General features: G+C 44.9%; 2 protein-coding genes and 1 long non-coding RNA gene across 5 annotated transcripts; 1 reads left to right on the top strand and 2 right to left on the bottom strand.

Annotated features, from left to right (window-relative positions):
- Positions 1-6584: 6584 nt before the first annotated feature.
- Positions 6585-12488, bottom strand: JMJD6 (jumonji domain containing 6). Of its 3 annotated transcripts, none has more exons than XM_008589809.1 (6): positions 12044-12488; positions 11152-11540; positions 10378-10664; positions 9351-9486; positions 7877-8015; positions 6585-6997 (listed from the first exon to the last, which is right to left on the bottom strand). In XM_008589809.1, exons 1-6 carry the CDS (start codon positions 12170-12172, stop codon positions 6866-6868), a joined length of 1212 nt encoding a protein of 403 aa, XP_008588031.1. In that variant the 5' UTR covers positions 12173-12488; the 3' UTR covers positions 6585-6865. The 3 variants fall into 3 exon arrangements, with proteins under 3 accessions (XP_008588031.1, XP_008588032.1, XP_008588033.1); XM_008589810.1 differs by lacking the exon at positions 6585-6997 and adding an exon at positions 8795-8888 and having other exon boundaries at positions 7899-8015; positions 12044-12289; XM_008589811.1 differs by lacking the exon at positions 6585-6997 and adding an exon at positions 8795-8883 and having other exon boundaries at positions 7936-8015; positions 12044-12289.
- LOC103605224 (methyltransferase-like protein 23) lies at positions 11581-18574 on the top strand. Its single transcript, XM_008589812.1, has 5 exons — positions 11581-11601; positions 15462-15566; positions 17645-17882; positions 17961-18045; positions 18203-18574. The coding sequence occupies exons 2-5, from the start codon at positions 15483-15485 to the stop codon at positions 18366-18368; spliced, it is 573 nt and encodes a 190-aa protein (XP_008588034.1). The 5' UTR covers positions 11581-11601; positions 15462-15482; the 3' UTR covers positions 18369-18574.
- Positions 18575-18832: 258 nt separating this feature from the next.
- On the bottom strand, positions 18833-19855 carry LOC103605225. The gene is made up of 2 exons (XR_551778.1): positions 19768-19855; positions 18833-19266 (listed from the first exon to the last, which is right to left on the bottom strand). It is a non-coding gene; the product is annotated as an uncharacterized LOC103605225 (long non-coding RNA).
- Between the last annotated feature and the right edge of the window lie 588 nt (positions 19856-20443).

Raw genomic sequence — 20443 nt, 5'->3', positions numbered from 1 at the left:
GGGCGGAGCCCCCTCCGGCCCCGCCCCCGGCTCCTGGGGGTGACTCAGATGCCGGGGGACGTGAGCTCTGACTCCTCGGGGAGCGCAGGAGAGGCGAGCCCTTCCTGACCCGGGCAGGCCCTGAGGCTTTAGGGCACAATTCAACTACCCTGAGCTTAGCCTCAGTCGGAAAACTGGTTTGAAATAATCATTACTCTAGTGCCATTAGATTGTCATCTTTGGACGTCATTTTAGCCCCGTACAAAAGTTCATCTCAGAGCATTTTGGAAACGCTAGCGGGGAATGCTAAGTGGCAAGTAAACCCAGGAAGGTTCATGGACATTACTGCACTGTTTGGCTCGCAAGACAATGAAAACCAATTGTAAAGCCCAGTGACTTTCACCTACTGCTTTTTTTTGGGGGGGCGGCTGGCCAGTACAGGGATGGACCTTGGTGTTCTCAGCTCCATGCTCTAATCAGCTGAGCCTACTGACCAGCCTACTGCCATTTTTATAGACATGTTAACATCTCCTTGTTATTCCAGGGTTGCCTTTAGGTATTTTCAGAGGACATCTTTAGATCCCAGGTAGGCCAGCACAGGCCCCTCAGTAACATGGCTGTCCCCTAAGATCCGTTTCTGCAATTAAGCTCCAGGTCCTTTGGGTCAACACTTCCCCCAACTTTGCATAATTCTGTTATGTATTCGGGGTGGGAGGGTGGAATGAGAGAAAGGAAGACTACCGTTTGGGTTTCTCCAGATCCTTCCATGGCTCTGTTGAGGAACAAGGAAAGTTTGAGATAAATGTGACAACCAAACACATTTCCCTACCACTCCCCATCCCACCCTTTAGTTATTTTAAATAAACACAGGACAGGCAAAGTTTGCCAGGTACCATGCCAAACATAAGGCCTAATGTTAAGAAACAGGGTTCCAGTGTTTCGCTTAGGATGTGTTTAATACTTTTTGGGAAAATTACCTGCTTGAACACATCTCTGATATAAACTGAGATGCTAGAGGGACCGCTTCTTTTTAAATGGAAGACACAACTACACAGTCAAGCTTCCTCATGAGCTCCAGTTATGACAAAGAGGACCCAGCACAGGGAGAGCTTAATCCTGCTATATTGCATGATATTAAAGGGGGCATGTGTTTCCTTTTTGGGATGGTTGATGAAAAAGGCCCCAAAACTATAAAATGTGGAGTAGGGTTTATCTCTAGGCTACTGGCTTTTGACCACTGTGGGACTTTCAGCCAAAGTGTTTGGGCCTTATATTTGTTCCCTGTCTCCACTGTTCTAAAGTATATTTTTAAAAGGTCTTATTGTGCTGACAAAGCACATTCTACTGACTTTCAAATGAGTAAGAATGAAAAGAAACAAGGACAAAACAATGCAAAAAACAACTCCAAATCAAGTTGCTTTATTTAAAATGATGAACAAATTTCATCCAAGTGAAAGTTAAAAATACCAATCCAATGGCGGACCCACGGGCATTTCGTGGCGGACCCCATGGCAAGATGGATGCAGAACTAGGAGACTGCTCAGAGGGTTCTATCTGACAACCACAGGAGGCACAGGTAGCTCAGGAGACAGTCCCAGTTCTTCTGTAGTGACCAGTCACCATGGAGACAGCAGGTCAGGGCTAGTTCTCCTCCAGGGAGATGCATGGGGGCTGGATGATTCAAGTTTCTGAACTAACAATGAGGCAAAGTTGAGAGCACCACCTAGGGGCAGTGGTCATCTAGCTTTGCTGTATGTAACATCAATGTAACATTTTGACAAAAGCCAGTGGGGCAGGGGCAGTAAGGAGAAGCCACTTTGAATCCATCACCAGAATCAGTACACACATCAACAACAATGCATTTGCGGAAATGCTACACACAATCTAAAGAACCTACAACTGCTCCTTTTATGCCTACCTCCTAGGCAGCACTTATTAAAAAATTTACTGCAAATTCCTGTTCCATCCCATACTACTGCCTGAAGTCCTAAATCCAAGACTGAGTCTCTAGTAAGTTTGTAAAGCATTTGCACCAGGAACTTGACCACTGATCCTTAGTTTAAATACCTCTAGCTACTTTTTTTTTTTTATAAGATGACAGGTAAGGGGATCTTAACCCTTGACTTGGTGTTGTCAGCACCACGCTCTCCCAAGTGAGCGAACCCGCCATCCCTATATAGGGATCCGAACCCGCGGCCTTGGTCTTATCAGCACCACACTCTCCCAAGTGAGCCACCGGCCGGCCCCCTACTAGTTACTTTATAAAGAAGCCATGTACTGATTTAGTTTGTACAGCTACAATGTTAATTATGTTCTTTCATGAAGATCTAATAAGTCTGCCTTTAGTAAGAATTGTACTTGCTTTTCTAGTTGTGGAAATGCGCACGAACAGGTCCACCTGCCCTGACCAGTGGCCCTTGTGCACAACAGCACATTCACCGTCCATTAAGCTCCATGAGGTCAGACCTGGGGACTGTCAGTGCTGCATCTCCAGCACCTAGAGCGGTGTCCAGCACTCAACCATTTGCTGAACACTTGAGTTATTAAGAAATGGGCAGCTGTAAGAATAGAGCACAATGTGAATAATGTCCTGGCTTTCAGTGGCTCAAGGGTGTCACCCTAAACATCCCAGGACTACCAATGACTCCAGAGACAACTGTGTGCACCACTGGGTTCTTCAGGCTGATTTGAAGCCTCACTCCCAGGGACCTAGGGCCCTCTGGATGTCCTGGGCCCCCTACTCACGTCTCTTCCACCCTGCTCCTCCCCATCAGTTACTAGTCCAAGATCCCTTCTTCCAGGACCCAGCCCTTTGGTTAAAGGTTAGCTGTTGGACAGGCTGGTTAGCTCAGTTGGTTAGAGTGTGGTACTGATAACACCAAAGTCTAGGGTTTGATCCCTGTGGCCAGCCACAAAAAAAAGCCCCACAACAAAAACAGTTGTCTTGGAGAATGCCTGAAAACAGTCTAATGTTGCATCCGTCACTTTACTATTGTTGACACCATTCAAAGGAGCAGCTCAGGCCAGGTGGGAAGAAGCGTTCACTTTTGAACAGGTGGATCTTTGGTCCCCACTTCCTAACCCACCCTGGTCATCTCGTGACCACTCCACTCCTCTATCACATGGTTTCCCATCTTGTCCCTGCTTTGTTTCCATAATGGAGGGCTTGACTGGCCCAATGTGGGGGGTGGGGGGGCACAGGTTGTTGAATACTCTTGAATTCTGGCCTGGCTAGAACAAATAAAGCATGGCTTATGTCCCACAGTTATTTATGGGGTGGCAAGAACCAAACAGTAGTACATAATCTGTGCTGTCCAGATGCTTTCAGGGGAGATGACTGTGGGACCTGTGAGATGGGCAAGATCCCTCACTTCTGGATATTGCTTATCAGTCAGGAATCACCTTCAGATCTGGAGAAGGAAAATTGGGTAGCTAATCTTTCAAATTCAAATTTCTGCTCCACCTTTCAGGCCACTGTCGACGTGTCCCACCATGCACCCTGGTGGCACAAAACCTTTTTTTAAAAAAAAAAAAAAAAACCCTGAAATTTAGAGAGGAGCAGTTGGTATGAAATTGAGAGGAAGGTAAGGAAAAAGGACAAGTGTGACAGCCTAGTAGCAATACTGGGGAAAAGAAAAAAGCTTCTGCAGATGGCAAGAAAAGTCTTTTAAAAAGCAGGAGGAGGAACACCATACAGATATTACTACAAAAGGAGCTGCGGCCTGAGCCCTGCGGGGAGGAGGAGGGACAGCAGCTCACCACACAGCAGGCAGAGTGAAGGGTGCCAACTCTGAGGAAGGCACAGAAGTTCTCCTACCAACCCAGCCACACATATTTGGGTTGGCATTTTAAGATGCAGAAAACTGAACTAAGACAAAATAGAGGACCAGCCTTCTAGAGTAAAGCCACATGACCCAGAGTCAGGAAATTTTTTTTTTTTTTTTTTTAAAGATGACCGGTAAGGGGATCTTAACCCTTGGCTTGGTGTTGTCAGCACCACGCTCAGCCAGTGAGCAAACCAGCCATCCCTATATGGGATCCGAACCCGGGGCCTTGGTGTTATCAACACCACACTCTCCCGAGTGAGCCACGGGCCGGCCCAGGAAATGTTAATAACACTTGGCAGAGATCTTCATTCCCCTGATTATACCTGTTTAGGGGATATTTTGAGAGGCAACAGCATACAATTCCTATATGCCCCCACACATTCCTCCTCTCCTCTGGAACACATATGTGAGAATTCCTTCTCCCACCTGGCTGCTAACACCTTTACTTACACTCCAACACAGGTAGTTCTTTTGACTGGGCATGGCCTTGACAACTCCTCTCTCTTTCTCTATTTAAATTTAGTTGAATTTAGGGACAGACTAAGGCAAGCAGGTGAATCAAGAGGGTAACAGATGGAACCTGCTGGTCAATCCCCAAATATTCATACCAGAGTTATTTAGAAGAATCAACAGATTCCAAAGACTAGAAGTACCTTCTCTGAATTTATCCCCTGCATATAACACAACTCACCAACTTAATGTCTGCAGGCCAAACAAACGGGCAATGCTAATGACAAAGTACCATACAAAGTGATAGTTTCTCACTTATGGGTCAACGTGGTGGGAAAGAGTAGAACCAATCTGTTAGAACCTGGCCCTGTTTACAATTTAAGTTCTGTGATGACAGCACACTGAACATCTTTCACACTCTGTATGTAAACAAAAACCCCCAATGTGTCACCTCCCATCCTCCCCCAAAAATATACCACACAAAAAGACACCTGAAATTTCAGCCTCTGACTATGGAGAAAAGATAAGGAATCATAAGACAGTACTGAGCGGTGGGTGCTGGTGCTGGGCATGCTGGCTGGGTGACTGCCACTGAATACGTTTTGGACTAATGGTGACATACAGGAGGACAGCACATGCTCACAGTACTTCTCACACATAACTGGCTCACATGCAGGTCAAAGTCCACTCACCACTCTCAACATCTCTGCTTGAACACAGCCAGTTCTGCAGACAGCGGAAGTTCCTTCCCATCATCAGTGAGGTAACAGACACAGTAAGATGTTAAAAGAATCACACTCCTCCAGCCTCGTGGTCGAGACAACCTAGTGTTTCTTACCTAATATCACGTTAGCTTTAGTGTTTCACTGAGCTGGCAGGGCTTTTAAACTTCTTGATAATCTATTCTTAGTAAGCAGTAAAAACAGCATTTGACTGAAGATAGGAGCTTGGACCAGAGAAGGAATATCCAAATTCAAAGAAGACAAAGGAGAAGGTAGGAGCAGAAGACGTGAGAACTGAGGTGGGGGGGCCGCCAACAGCTTACACGGGAGCCACCTCAGGGAGAGTCTCTTTATTTGCTCAGGGGTGAGCCCGGCCTCCACAAGTGTCCCTAATCCTGCCAAGGAAAGTACAACTGCCTGTAATCAGCACGTAGACAACAGCACAGCTGGGTACAAAGCGGGAAAGCAATGTTAAAAGCACAACCCCAGCACCCCCATGTTAAAGCAGTGGTAGGGCTTTCTCTAAAAAATTTTCTTACAAATTACAAAGTCACACATCAAGCACACAAATAAATCCATAATCATAGAAAAAAGTTACAAAGGCAAGAAGAGAAATCTAAATATGGCTGTGAAAAGGACGAAGGCTGAGAAATGCACATTGTAGTCTGATAAATTCACTTGAGTAAGACACTTGAATTTCTCCATGGAATTTCAACCAGATCACAAAGAATGGAAAAAAGACAACAAAAAGCAACGTGGGTCCTCAATTTTCATAATGCATTTAAGAAAACACTCAGCTGCTTGGAGACAAAAGAATGTAACAGGAATGTCACCTGCAGCAGTCAAGGGCTTCAGACACTTAGAATCCTACAAACTTTAATATTTTACTATCTCTCCATGCCTTACCGGTTAACACTTCAACTAGCACATCAAAAACAGACCTCTGGGGGCCGGCCCCGTGGCGCACTCGGGAGAGTGCGGCGCTGGGAGCGCAGCGACGCTCCCGCCACAGGTTCGGATCCTATATAGGACTGGCCGGTGCGCTCACTGGCTGAGCGCGATGTGGGCGACCCCACACCAAGGTTTGTGATCCCCTTCCAGGTCACGAAAAAGACAAAAAAAAAAAAAAAAAAAAAAAAAAAAAAAAAAAAAAACAGACCTCTGGGACGTAAAGACCCCAGACACATGCAGAGTAAACAAACTTCAACTTGGGCTTTCTACAAGCCTAGCATGAGGACAGGTGCTTGCGAATAGATTATCTTATTGATTTCTGAGTTTTAACTTATTTAGATACAATCTTGTCTCAAAAAACACAAAAACTTGGAGACGTGATTAAGATTTTATAAAAAATCTGAGTTCTTTGCTGCTGTCTGACTTGGCCTGAGCCCTCAAAGCAGCAATGGTAAATTGGGAGAAAAGCAAGAGGCCACGCCCGGTCCTTCAGAGATGCCATGTAACTTTTCTCACGTCCCCTTCCAGCTGTAACTACACCTTCACCACTGAGGATACACTCCACTGGAGTCATTGCTTTCCCCACGCCCACGACAAAGAGAAGAGCAATAAAGGGAGGTTCTGGTATTCTCACAGGAAAAAAATGTCAAAGATATAAAATGGGTTCAATTTTTATTAAATAGTGTAAAGGGTATTCTTGGCACCATTCATGTTCTCCTGCCTTTACGCATAAAACAAGCCACGTTCACTTGCACCGGCAGCAGAAAAAGCAGCTACGGTCGCAAACAGTAAGTGAAGGGATTCATATTCTGAGAGCATCCTTGTTCCCTGGCTTTTGCCAGCCCTCCCCTGGTCTGCAGGCTCCAACAGGCTGCCCTCCCCAGGCCTGCCCTCGCTGCAAGCGTGTCCTTCCACACAGAAAACAGCCGTGCTTGGTCACCTGGAGGAGCTGCGCTCTTTGCTCACACAGTCGTCCTGGGAGGTGGTGTCCCCATTTCCCATCATGCTGCACGTCCTCCTCTTCTTCCTGCGATGTGCTGTCCCATCACCTTCAGACCCTGACTCACACTGGACACAGGAGGACAAAAAACAAGAATTCAACCTGGACACAACCCACTTCTTCACTGACCAAACCTGTGACTTCAGGAGACAGCACAGATATTATTCACTTTCTCCTAGACACAAAGCAGTCATTTATGACAGTTCCACAGTATGGTCTTAGTGTTCACCTCCTTGGATGCTTCTGGCTCCCTAAGAATTGCAAACTTCCCTCAGATGCCAAGTGTCCCTCCATAGTTCTCTCCTGTAACGGGTATTTGTTTGAAATCAAGACACCCACTGTAAACATATTTTACGGTCAGCATTCTGAAACTGCAATACAGAATTTCACTCCAGCAACAGAGCTCGATGTGTAAAAGCAGCAGGTAAAATACTCAACATTCATAAAATCCCCTCTCTTGCCTAATAGGAAAGACTATATCAGTAGATCATGTGAAGACAGAAAGTTCATCTGTGGAGGGCACAGGGGCCCTCTTACCCAGTATTACTGTCAGCTTTAAGCAGGTCACTGGAGTTGCTGAGTTTTTTGGCTTTACATTTACCATTCAAGGAGCAAATTCTTTATACTGGCTTTGAGGTCAGACTGATCTAAGCTTGAATCCTGACACTGCTGACTGCTAGCTGTGTGATCTCGGGCCACTAACTTCACTAAATCCCCAAACAACACTTATACCTCCTGAGGTTATTTTAACAATTTACATACATGTGTAAAGCGACAGAATGGGCAAGATTCACCACTCAGCAGGAATGGTTGCATGTGCAGTCCTTGGAAGAAAGTGAAAAAATGTTCTTATCCTCCTCCCTCCCGGACATGAGGAGGAAGAACCAGGGCTGCTTCTGACTGAGTGACATGAGCCTCGGAGGGTCCATGAGCAAGCAAGGACTCACCTCTGAGTCCGAGTCCGACGAGCTGGAACTGGAGGAGCTGGAGGAGTCACTGGAGCTGTCGGATGCTATCCCTGTGGACTCCTGAAGGTCAACTGAGTCTGCCAGGACTGCCAACTCAGGGTGCTCTTGCTTCAAGATCCTGAGAGACAAAAAAACATTAGTGCAGTGACAGGCAGCAACACCCACACACAATCCACACACAATGACTCAGACTCAAAGTAGAAACCTGTACGTTTTAGAAACACCTAGAAATGCCAGGTGTCAATTCATAACAAGTACTGTATAATGATGAGGACACACAAAACCCCAGGCTGGGAATAAAAACCCTAACTTACTGCCCATATTTTTTGGAAAGGAAAATGAAATACTAGCTACACCTGATTCACTACCACCTGCACAAATGAGCCAGCCTTACTGTCAATACTGGAAGGGAAAGTTTCCTTGAGTTAGTCTTAGTTTTTTCCCTTGGTAGAAACAGTTCCTTTTCCTGGTTTTTTCCCTGAATCTTTCCTAGCTGATTTTTTGAAAACCGCTCCTTTCCACAGCACAGCACTTAATGATTGGAGTTGGGTTTGGTTGGATTCTATTTGTGAGAGTAGAAACGACTAGATTTGTAAGAAATAAGACGTGTCAAATAACAGAGACAGTTCCCCGCTCGCTTGGAAAATAAAACTGAACTGTACTTTAGGCAGTAGCCCTCCCCTTCAGGAATCTAACCTGGGATGTTATTACCGGTGACAAAAGACCTGCTACATGGTGAGGCCTTTGGAGTGACCAAATTGCAGCACACAGTGGCCTGCAGGGCGGGGTAAGTGGGCATCAAAAGCCCAAGAGTCCAGGGAGAACAGAAGCCACCACCCTTGCTGGCCCTCTCAGCAGGGAGGCTGAGCACTGAACAAGCCAGAATCCCTCTCTTACCCCGAGAGCTGGTCCCTCCAGGTCAGGGTTGGGACACAGTGGCACGGGGTGGCTGGGGGTGGCTTGCACTGCCGTTGCCCGTGCTGTATCTGTTCTGTGGATAAACAGAGGAGCTAAGTCTCCAGGGCAGTCACCTCACTCACAAGAACTGAAGGTAATAAGTTCAAATGGGAATAATTTTTCTGGGTAAAAAAAATAAATAATCAAAATAAAACCCAAATACGATGGTTTCTTTTGCTAGTGCTAGCTTTGAAAAACAAAAAAAAAAAAACAAAAAAAAAAAAAACAAGGAACAATCTCAATTATGACCATGGTTTGACTGAGTGGCTTTGATCCAACATGCAGAGTCCTACCCTGCCACCTTGAGGCTGGCAAACAACCTGAAAACTAGCCTGACCTTGGATTGGATCTTCTCTCCTCTACCCGGAAGGTCTGGCAGCTCCAGCTTTTCCCAGGCATCTCTAAAATCAGCACATAGTATTGCAGCAGTGGACTCTTTCCACTTTATCTCTGGGGTAGGAAGTGGAATGAAGCAATAATAAGAAAAGTCTCTCACCTATACCATTTCCTTGATAACTTTGGTCTCCCTCTTACCGTCTTGTGCCATACAACAGGGAAGTTGGTGCTGCTGGCAAAATTCTGGGTGATGGCAATGGTGGTGTCAAGATTGAGGACAACGTGCCACCAGCCTCCTGAAATCCAACAAACAGGCATTTAAAAGGGGTTTGGTCCCATACATAATCACTATGTAACACAAACCCCAGAAATTGGGGATTCCCGACACACATGGTACAGAACAGTAAATGTTCCTCCTGATTCAGGAAGGAGTGCAAATGACCTGTCTGTGCAAATAAAGTTTTATTGGAGCACCGCCATGCCCATCTATTTATGTATTGTCTCTGGCTGCTTTCCTGCTACAAGGGCAGAGTTGAGTAGTGAGAGAGACTGGCTGGCTCACCATGCCTAAAATAATTACAGAAAAAGTTCATTGACCCCTATTAATCCAAAGGTGGGACCAAAACTGTAAAGGCAGAAAGTTCTTCAGCTTATAGGAGGAGGATACCTACCTTAAATACCCTCACTTCCATATGCTTAACCTATCAAAGTATAGTTGTCTGGTGTGGGATTTCCTGCCTCCTAGCTCTAAATTACTACTTCCTGATTCAACACAGCCAATGCTACACTGTATCAAAAACCCAACTTATAGAAACATGCACAATCCACTACACATAAGCAAAGATACTACGTAACTACTAGGAATAAAGACGAGTAGGATCTTTTTCCTTTTTGGTGGCTGGTCTGTACAGGGATCCGAACCCTTGACCTTGGTGTTACAAGGTGGCACTCCCAGATGAGTAGGATCTTTACATACAAAAAGTTTATCAATAGTTTCAGTTATCATACCAAATGTGGACAACAGCTTCCTGCATACTTGATGATACAGCTACATACTATTGTCAGGGGTGTACCAGTCAATCTACCAGGCAGCATGCTGAGATTTTTTTTGACTCACTCTATAAAGTCTGCTCCAAAATGACAAATTTCTGAAATCAAATATATACTTTCCTCCAGTTCATCTATACCTGGTACAAAGACAGTCTCTCCTGGTTTCTGTAAAATTTCCAGGGGTTTAAATTCAGGTGGCCAGGTTGGAAGCTGTGTCCGAGGATAAATAACATTAAACCAGGTAATAGCTTCATCTTGCTGGTTCCCTCCTTCTTCTCGGGTCACCTTGATGAGTTCCCTGGGAGTGCTTGTAGGGAATAGGCACCAGCGCTTGTGGCCCTGAACTAAGGCATTCCAGGCACTGGTCCCTAGAGGGTCGATGTGAATCCCAGTTCCAGAGCGTGGTGGTCCCATCACAAACCACCTACAGGATGGAAACATCCACGATGTAAAGAGTAATTTAATTATACACCCACAGACAACACAAAATACTAAGTTTTTAGTTTTATATGATGTATTATATTATCTTCATTTCAAAGACTATACAAATTCTAGTACACAGAAACAGCAAATGAACTGTGCATGGACTATCTCTAACAAAAAAAAAATCACTGCTGTGGTTTATTGCTGGACCTGAACTATTAAAACTTCCCTTACAGATCAGTGGTTCAACTTTTATTGTACATTCAAATCCCTTGGAGAGCTTTCAGAAATTTTGACGTCCAGGCGGCACCCCAGACTAATTAAATCAGTCTCTGCCAGTAGGACCCAGGCAGGCATCAGTAGCCCCCCTTATGAGTTCAATGTGCAGCCAAGGCAGAACTACTGATTTGGAAATGGCTAGCTGATTGAATCCAGCTAACAAATGCTTATAGATGAGATTTAAACCACTTAGCTACAGGATACTTTACCTGTAAGGGGGCCTGCGCTTCTCCCCTGCATACTGGAAAAGGTCATCTGTGAAAAACTTGGGCACCTTGTAGTCTTCCAAAAGCTTCCTTCTTTTGGGGTGTTCACCATAGCTGCTGTCAAAGATGTAGAGGGGGCTGTCATCTCGAGTACTCTCCATGTACTCAATGTAGTATTTCATCTTCATCTTCACTGAATAGCCATCGTTATCTTCACCACACTTGAACTTCTGGTTCCGGTATTTCCTTTTCAGACGCTCCAGAGTCCATTTCTCCTGAGCAGACCAGCCCTCTTGGGCATTCAGCAGAACCACAGGCTTGTAAGGTCTTTCATATCGCTCCACAAATTCTTCCACGGACAGCTGTAAAGCGTCTGCCCTTTCCACATTGTCCTAAGGGAATCAGAAAAGACCCGTCCAGTTAAAAAAGAAAAAAAGACAAGTCCAGCGGCAGGTAAGGGTGTCCCCCAGGGCCAATTAGCAATGACACACCTAAGGAGCCAGATTTTCCTTCTGGCTCCTCCTCCGGGGAAAAGGCTCTGCGTGCTTGTGGACACGTCGCACCCAGAGCCACCCATCGCGGGAGGGGGCTTCGCATCTCCCACTTCTGAGCCTTGACAGCCAGGTCCCCTAGGGCCCCACCGCCCATAGGGCTCAGGGAGACCAGCCTTCATGTCGAGGACGCCAAAGGCTCCTCGGAAAGACTTCTGTTGCCCGGGCAGGCGGTAGGCTGTAGCATGGGAGGAAGGAGGCCTCGAACTCCGCGAGGTGCCCGAGAGCCTCTCCGAGCTCCGGGGAGCCGTGCTCGGGAGGGCAGCCCCGGGCCCCGGGCGAGGTGCGCAGCGGCCGGGAGGTGCCGATACGCGGCCCCGCGACCCCCGCCCGGGCCCGCTCACCGCCACGGCCGCCGGGTTCAGCGAGAAGGTCTCGTAGTAGTTGTGCCGGGTCCAGTCCAGCGAGTCCTTGAGCTCCGGCCGCGCACTCCGCTTGGCCTCGCGGATCCGCTTCTTGCTCTTGTGGTTCATCCTGCGGAGTCGCCAGGTGGTTCCGCGACGACTTCGGCGCAGCCCGCGTCCTGCCACTAGCGCACCCCACCCCGGCCCGAGCGTCGGCGGCACTGGGATACCCTCCGCTTCGGCCCGGTGCCTTTAAAGTCGCCTTCCAGAAAATTCACTCCCCAGCCACCTCCCGAGCCCCGGGTTGGGCGTGCGGAGGCCGTCTTCCGCGCCCTCCCGCCTCTCGCGGTCCGCCATTGGCCTCGGCGTCTCCCGGGCCCGCCCTCATACACGGCGTGCCTCCGCCATATTGGGAAGGTCTTGTCAGCCGAGCCATCGCCCCGCCTCTCCCGCGCCCACTTCCGGCGCGCCCGCCATTTCCGGTCGCTCGCTTCCGGCCGGGCCGCTGTCTGGCGTCTCCGCTTCTGTGTGTGGTGTCTCTTATTTTGGGTTCATTTTGCTGGCAGCGAGGCTGCCTCGTCGCTGAGTGGGGCTTTCCGCGTCTCGCCGTCGGGTGGTGGCGGCCGGGCGGTAGCCGCGGAGGGCCACGTTTCGCCGGAGGGGTAACCCCCGGCCGGCCCGCAAGTGCCCGCGTGTGCAGCCTGGCAGCCCGGCGCCCTCCGCTAACACTTGCTCGCCCGGGGCCCACCGGCGCCCGTCCGGGCGAGCGTGGCTTCCGAGGGCATGTGGTCCGGCCCCAGCGCTTTCGGTTTTCGGGGGAGCCGGGCCCGGGATCCGAGGCGGCCGTGCTTGAGGTCCACGTCCCGCAGGTGCGTGCAGCGGCACCCGCCGGGAAGCGCTCTCCCCTTCCCTCAGTGCGGAGGCGCCTGCGACCTGGTTGGGGTCGTGAAGGGGAAGGGGTGGGGACCCTCAGCTCCGCGGCGTCATGCTTTGGGTTGGCGCCCAGAGCAAAAAGGTTTGGAACGAAGCCCTTGGCAGATTATTGTCTCCCAGTTAGAAATACGGTTGGTGCTGATAACACCGAGGGCCAGGGTTCAATCCCTGTACCACCGGCCAGCTTCCAGGAAAAAAAAAAAAAAAAAAATATATATATATATATATATATTTTTTTTTTTCTTATATATTTTATATATATTACATTACATATATATATAATACATATGGACTCTGGCATATTGTATGTGTATATATATACATGTATATACATATATATTTTTTAACATATATATGGACCCTGTCAGAAGGGGGCTTCTCCACATCGAATATATCGTGCCAGGAAAGTGGCATTCTTGACTCCTAGTATTTCTTTTAATCTTGTTGAAGGGCATAATTCATCTTTATCTCTCACTTCCGTGTGAGTTCTGGGACCAGGGATTACAATTCTCAGTGCCCGAATAAAGTTTTTTGGTTGGCAGTCCCTTCTTCCTTTGAGTTCACAGCAGCCACAAAACTCAGTAACTATATCTTACATGCGTTCGGTTTTTCAAAACACCTTCACGTTGCAGTGTTTCATTTGATATTAACAGCAGCCTGTGAGGTAGGTATTAGTAATCCCATGTTAAAGACGAACCAGCTTGAGAGAAGTTAAGAAGTTGGAGTGGGACCCATTTCTGATAATAGTCTTCAAATAGCTTCACGTGCAAATACCGTTTTGGATTTCTTCCTAAAATTAGGGGTGAAGGGCCGACCTGTGGTGCACTCGGGAGAGTGCGGCGCTCCCGCTGCGGGTTCAGATCCTATGTAGGTAGGGATGGCCAGTGCGCTCACAGCGCTCACTGGCTGAGCGCGGTGCGGGTGACACCGAGCCAAGGATTGCGATCCCCTTACCGGTCACGAAAAAAAAAAGACAAAAAAAAAAAAAAATTAGGGGTGAAGATGTTCTCTGTGAAAAGAGGCCCTTATTCTTTATACCCAAGTCTGTATAACTATCCTCCCATCAGAAATTTTCTTTATTGTACTCTTTGGTAAAAGCCACCAGGTCAGACATATTTGGCTCTTTTCTTCATGCTGTACCCTTACTTAGAACAGTGCTTCGGGCCGACCCCGTGGCGCACTCGGGAGAGTGTGGCGCTTGGGAGCGCAGCGGCGCCCCCGCCACGGGTTTGGATCCTATATAGGGATGACCGGTGTGCTCACTAGCTGAGCGTGGTACGGGCACCACGCCAAGGGTTGCGATCCCCTTACCGGTCACAAAAAAAAAAAAAAGAAGAAGAAGAAGAACAGTCCGTGTATTTTAGGCATTAAGCTTTTGAGTGGATTGAATGATTTTTGGATCTCCAGTCCCTTTTACCTTTGATACTTTTACCTCTTTGGCCTCCTTTTCTACCACCCCACCAGGGGCACCCTTTGCTCCAGAGGACAGAAAGAAACTTGCAAATTTGCAGCTTAATTGCAACTTTGAGTGCTTGCTTTTGTGTCCTTGATATTGAATCTTACTAATCGCCCTATTGAGACAATATTTTGCAGTAGAGGAAACTGAAGCACTGACAGGTTGAGTAACTTGTGTGAGATCACACAGCTAGTAAATTATAGATCTAAAATTTGAACCCAGGCAGGTTCATTCCAGAGGTGTCAGCTATGTTATCTTGCCTCCCTAAACACCATGATGTCATGATTCTAAGTCCTTTCCAAAGACTTTGTATGTTGCCTGCCTTCTTGGGATTCAGCTCCACTTAAACCTCTCTGAGGATGTCTTCCTAGGACCACACTGCTTCCCTTTAGCATACCAACTTATGCCTGGGCTTAAAAACCCTCCATTTTTTTCTTACGGCACTTATAATAAAATCTGAACTTCTTCCTCTGGCCACGACTCCACAGGTCTGGTCCCTCCCTTACCTCTGACCTCTAGCTGCACAGCAGAAACATGCCTCTGGCTGCCATGTCTATCTCGCTATGGCTGCTTGGTCCAGCCACTGAGACCTTTCGGTTCCTGCTTCAAGGTCTTTATCCGAATCGTCCTCTTCCTATCTAGAGCAGCCACTTTAGAGTGTAATGGGGGCATGGACAACTATAACATTAGCCTGTTTTACTGTTTGTGGCATTTATCATTAACCAAAATATTTGCTTCCTTTTATTGCCTTTCTCCAGTAGGATATGTGCTTCATGAATGAGAGCTACATTACAAGTATAAAAATGGTCTCTGATACTCAGGCGCCAGATAATTACTTGTTGAATGAGTGCTGTGAAGAGTGCTTATCATGTGGCATTGTAGTTTTATATCCCACAGGTTGTGAACTGAAGAGCAGGACTGTCATTTTTGTGTTGGATGCCAGTGCCTGACACAATAATTGCTGTATAAATAAATATTCCATCTTACAGCAGATAAGTTACTTACGGCATACAAAAAAATTCTTTTCAGGTCCTGCACCTCCAATATGGGATGTACGTTTGGCCCTGTGCTGTGGTCCTGGCCCAGTACCTGTGGTTTCACAGAAGATCTCTTCCAGGCAAGGCTGTCTTAGAGGTACATGTGCCCCTGAAGTTTCCAAAGCCCTGGGTTATGTTCAGATTTAAATCTACATGCTCATTATTAGCTTTTGTTAAATATTTTTGAATTGGGTGGTTTGGCTAGCTTGTAAGGTCTGTGAACTAAGAAAGCTTTTTGCTTTTTTTTTTTGGCTGCTGGCCTGTACAGGGACCTGAACCCTTGACCTTGGTGTTATCTAACCAACTGACCTAACTGGCCAGCCCATGTTTTTTACTTTTTAGAAGTGTTGTTTAAAGAAAAAAAAATGTGACAGAGACCATAGTCGGCCTACAAAGCCTAAAATATTTACTGTCTGATGTTTTACAATTTGCTGGCCCCTACTCTAAATGAACTCCATTGATTTTCTTGGCATTAGTTTGGGAAGCCATTTTTCTTGGTGTCCCGACAGGGTCATCCAGGCTCTACTGTAACACTTTGCAGTGCTTTTCACATTCAGGCTGCTATAACAAAATACCATAAAGGGTGGGTTGTAAATAGCAGATATTTCTCACAGTTCTGGAAGCTGGGAAGTGCAAGATCAAGACACCAGCAGATTTGGTGTCTGGTGAGGGCCTGAATTGTCTTTCTGTCACTTTCTGTATTCTCAATGGTGGAAGAAGGAAGGCAACTCTCCAGGGCCTCTTTTAAGAGCACTAATCTCATTCATGAGGGAGGCCTCATGATCTAATTGCCTCCCAAAGGCCCCACATCACATTGGGAATTAGGTTTTCAAGATAAGAATTTGGGTGGACACATTCAGACTGTAACGTAGTCATTTTCATTTTTGGAAATGTTGACTGCTGAAGGCTTCGAAAAATAAATTTTATCAAGGTTGCAGAGATAGTAAACTTTCACACTATGCTTAAACCCAAAGGCTGAGTAGACAAATTAGAAGTTTAAGAACATAATTGTCTAACTCTTTACTTTTGCAAAACTGTGTAAATGAAATGAAGGGTAGGATTTCACACACTTCTGGCCCAAAGTGGTTAGACCTTCAGAAAACAGAATCTCTATGTCCATCCTCAAGCTAGAAAACAGGAAGCTTGTATTTCAATCAATATAAATGCTAATACAGATGCTCAACATATGATAGGGTTACATCCCAATAAACCATCAGAAGTTGAAAATATTAAGTGGATGGGCTAGCCCGTGGCTCACTTGGGAGATCGTGGTGCTGACACCACCAAGTCAAGGGTAAAGATCCCCTTACCGATCATCTTAAAAAAAAAAAAAGAAAGAAATTAAGTGGAAAATGCATTTAATATACCTAACCTGCCAAACATTGTAGCTTAGCCTAGCCTACCTTAAACCTGCTCAGAACGCTTAAAACATAAAGCCTGTTTTATAATAGTGTTGAATGTCTAACATAATTTATTGAATACAGTACTGAAGTGTAGATTATACTGAATGGGTATCTTTTGCACCACTGTAAAGTAAAAAAATCCTAAATCAAACCTTGAAAAACTTTCAAGGCCCAGCTGGGAAATGTGTTGCAGACCTGTTAGGTAATAAAATTGGTACGGTAACTGAACAGCTGGCTGTACATGCAAGTCATCCTTCCAACACTGAGACCTGGCATCCTATAGAATTAGATGTTCCTTTACTTACAGGTCATGTTAAGAAAATTGAGTCATGACAGATGGAAGCCATGTGTCTCTAAACGACTTCCTTGTGCATAGCAATGAAATGATGAAACTGCTTGAGATACAGTACTGAATTTGGAAGCAATACATTTGTCAGTTGCAAAGTATAAGGCCCTTTAATATTGATATGGAAGTAAAACTGTATAATTTGTTCTTACTCTTTTACCCAGTAATTAGAGGAACCACAGGAATTAACTTGTAACAACTTCAAAGCCTAAGCTCCTTATACAGATGTTAATTATGGTACGTGTTATAGACATGACAAACCCACGGAGGTGCTTAAAAATTGACTCTGTACTTGTTAAAAATCCAACGAATGTGAAATTATCTGATGCAGTTCCAGTTTTTCTTGTGGCTGGCCAGTACAGGGATCTGAGCCCTTGACCTCTGAGCACAATTTTGAAATGTCATCTTTTAAACTTTTGTTACTAGATTGGAGCTGGAGTGAGCCTTCCAGGAATTTTGGCTGCAAAATGTGGTGCCAAAGTAATACTGTCAGACAGCTCAGAACTGCCTCACTGTCTAGAAATTTGCCGACAAAGCTGCCAAATAAATAACCTGCCACAGGTACATGTTGTAGGCCTAACATGGGGTCACATATCTCGGGATCTTCTGGCACTACCACCACAAGATATTATTCTTGCATCTGATGTATTCTTTGAACCAGAAGGTAAACTTTTTTACTCAACAGTAAATTTGGCCAGAGATGCACAGTAGTGGAATCTATTAAGAAGTCCTTTCTTCTCAGATTTTGAAGATATTTTAACTACAGTATACTTTTTGATGGAGAAGAACCCCAATGTCCAATTGTGGTGTACTTATCAGGTTAGAAGGTAAGTGTGAATAATCCTGGTTTACTCTCAATTTTATTAAATAGGCAACTTGAGCCTTACTACCCACCCTAATGCTTAAAGATAAAATATTATCTGAAGCAAAACAGAAAAGGCAGGATTTTTTTTTTGGAAAAAAAAAAATTTATTTTTTTTTCAGTGCTGACTGGTCACTTGAAGCTTTGCTCTACAAGTGGGATCTGAAATGTGTCCATATTCCTCTGGAGTCTTTTGATGCAGACAAGGAAGATATAGCAGAATCTGCCCTTCCAGGAAGACACACTGTTGAAATGCTGGTCATCTCCTTTGCAAAAAACAATTTCTGAATTATACCTACAAGCCTTTCTGGGACAATGTCAATGCCGATTAGCAAACCGCCATGTAAACTAAGATCCGATCACTTCACCTTGAGAGAAAATGCAGTGGGCTTGAAGATGCACAAGTCTGCTGGCCTTAGATTGTCATGTGTCACCTAGACAACACTCATGGGTAACAACAATGAAAAGAAAAATTAAAACATCTATGGAAAAAAGGACTTGGGTTGTTCCTTAGTTACTAAAATAGGGCATAAAACAGATTGAGAAGGAGATAGGGATAGTGACAACCTGAAGAAAGTGCTACCTTAAAGCACTGAAAAATTTTAGGTGAACTGGCATTTCCACTTTTTAACTTAGTAAATTAAGTACTAAACATTTCACTTTCACACTATACAGTAATATTCACAAGATAATTGCATAGGTCTTTTTAAATAAATGGGAAAAAAATGACCAAGACATATTCTGAGAAGAGCTAACACCAAAAAAACATTTTAATTAAACTACAGAAACAATGGTTATAGTACAGAATATTCATAAGCAAAGATACACCATGTTTTAAGTACTTACAAAGTTACAAACCATTTGCTTCCTTAACATTTTCCATATTTTAAGTTCATACATGAAGATATGATCAGATTTACCATTTTTGGGGGGAGGGGGAAAAAAGGTGTATTTATCACCAGCTAGATGTGCTCACTGTATGCTCCGTTATTTATATGCAAGGCCCGGGTGACTGGAAGTGCAGTTGTCAGGCATTTTAATAAACTGGACAGCCATTTGTTTCTGCACGACAAGGCATCTTTACACAGGAGCAATCAGGAGAAAACAGGAAACAGCCAAGCACTCTGCACTGCAACACGCCACCTTAACAGCTAACCAGCATTACTCAACTGCTACACAACTGCGCCTAGTGCACAAAAATACATAAGAGAAGAGATTAGAATTGTGTTTGGTAAACAATCCTTTCAAAAAAATCAAGTCTTTTCACCTGAAAAGTCTTTATACAAATTTGGGTTCAAATTACCATTTTAGACCTGAAGGTAAATAACATATACAAATTTACACCAACTTTTGTAGGTTTTTAATTTTAAGGAATGAAGGCAATGTTGAGTCAATCTCTTGACAGCTTTAGGCTGTATGTAATGGCTGCACACGTTTCCTTAAAAATCAGGAGGCCACAAATTAGGTTACCAATCTGTTTAATTTCAAACAAAAAAAGTCAGCACTATATAAACAAAAATGAAATTTTACCTCAAACATCCAATCCAATAATGAAATCTGAAGTCGTTCACCTCACTAAATTACAAGAAATTTGAATAACAGCAACAAAATGGCACATAAAATGAAGCTTGCCACCTGAGGCAAAGCTTAAAACAAGTAAAAAGTTAGACAAATGTTACAAAATAACCTTTTCAATAGCCAGTTGCTTGTTCCAAAGATTCTTCCACGGACTGAGTATGTGGTCCTTTTCCCCCAAGTCCTCCATTACGTTGCTTGCTGATACATCTAGGTTTAAAAAGAAATAAGTTCAGTTTACCTTCCTTCCATTACTATGAAGATACCAAGGGTGCATCTGGTTTCAGTTTCAGGCATGTACTAAGGCTCTGGTGAAACGAGTAGGTTACAGTAAGGTTCCACCCAGCCACTATTTTTTTAAAGGCCCAATTAGGAAATTATCACAAAGGCTACCATCAGCATTTATGAGTTCGAACTTGTGTTCTTGGCCAAATAACCAAGGTAAAAAAAAAGTAAGGGGAGGGGAAGAAAAAAAATTAGAAAAAGAAAAAAAGAAAAAAAAAAAAAAAAAAAAAAAAAGGGGGTCTGTATCAAAAAAAAAGTTGAAATTAGAAAATTAGTCTATATTTTAGATAAACTTTTCAAGTGAAACACTTGGCAATTGAGAATAACTAGTGCTTTAATATCTGAGCTATGTAGGGCCCTTTCCTTTTAAAAAATAGGACCAAACAATTTGAGAGTTAAAGACACACTATCCTTTCCCCACCCAGTGCAAATACCTGTAAGTTTTCTTTTGAGGTTCCAAAAGTTCATTGCTTTTTATTGCAATTCGTTTGCCACATCCATCA

This window comes from Galeopterus variegatus, unplaced genomic scaffold (assembly GCF_000696425.1).
Source record: "Galeopterus variegatus unplaced genomic scaffold, G_variegatus-3.0.2 Scaffold5661, whole genome shotgun sequence".
NCBI lineage: Eukaryota > Metazoa > Chordata > Mammalia > Dermoptera > Cynocephalidae > Galeopterus > Galeopterus variegatus.
This window is presented reverse-complemented; position numbering and strand designations above follow the sequence as displayed.

What these genes read in the sequence shown, in the direction of transcription:
- JMJD6 (XM_008589809.1), bottom strand. Translation starts at nt 12,172, where the DNA reads ATGAACCACAAGAGCAAGAAGCGGATCCGCGAGGCCAAGCGGAGTGCG. An exon ending in AGAGACTGTCTTTGTACCAG is followed by an intron (nt 9,487 to 10,377) that starts GTATAGATGAAC and finishes GTTGGATTTCAG; the next exon opens with GAGGCTGGTGGCACGTTGTC. An exon ending in TTATCAAGGAAATGGTATAG is followed by an intron (nt 8,016 to 9,350) that starts GTGAGAGACTTT and finishes TTTGTCTCTCAG; the next exon opens with GATCTTGAAGCAAGAGCACC.
- LOC103605224 (XM_008589812.1), top strand. Translation starts at nt 15,483, where the DNA reads ATGTACGTTTGGCCCTGTGCTGTGGTCCTGGCCCAGTACCTGTGGTTT. An exon ending in CAGGCAAGGCTGTCTTAGAG is followed by an intron (nt 15,567 to 17,644) that starts GTACATGTGCCC and finishes TTTTGTTACTAG; the next exon opens with ATTGGAGCTGGAGTGAGCCT. An exon ending in TGTATTCTTTGAACCAGAAG is followed by an intron (nt 17,883 to 17,960) that starts GTAAACTTTTTT and finishes CTTTCTTCTCAG; the next exon opens with ATTTTGAAGATATTTTAACT.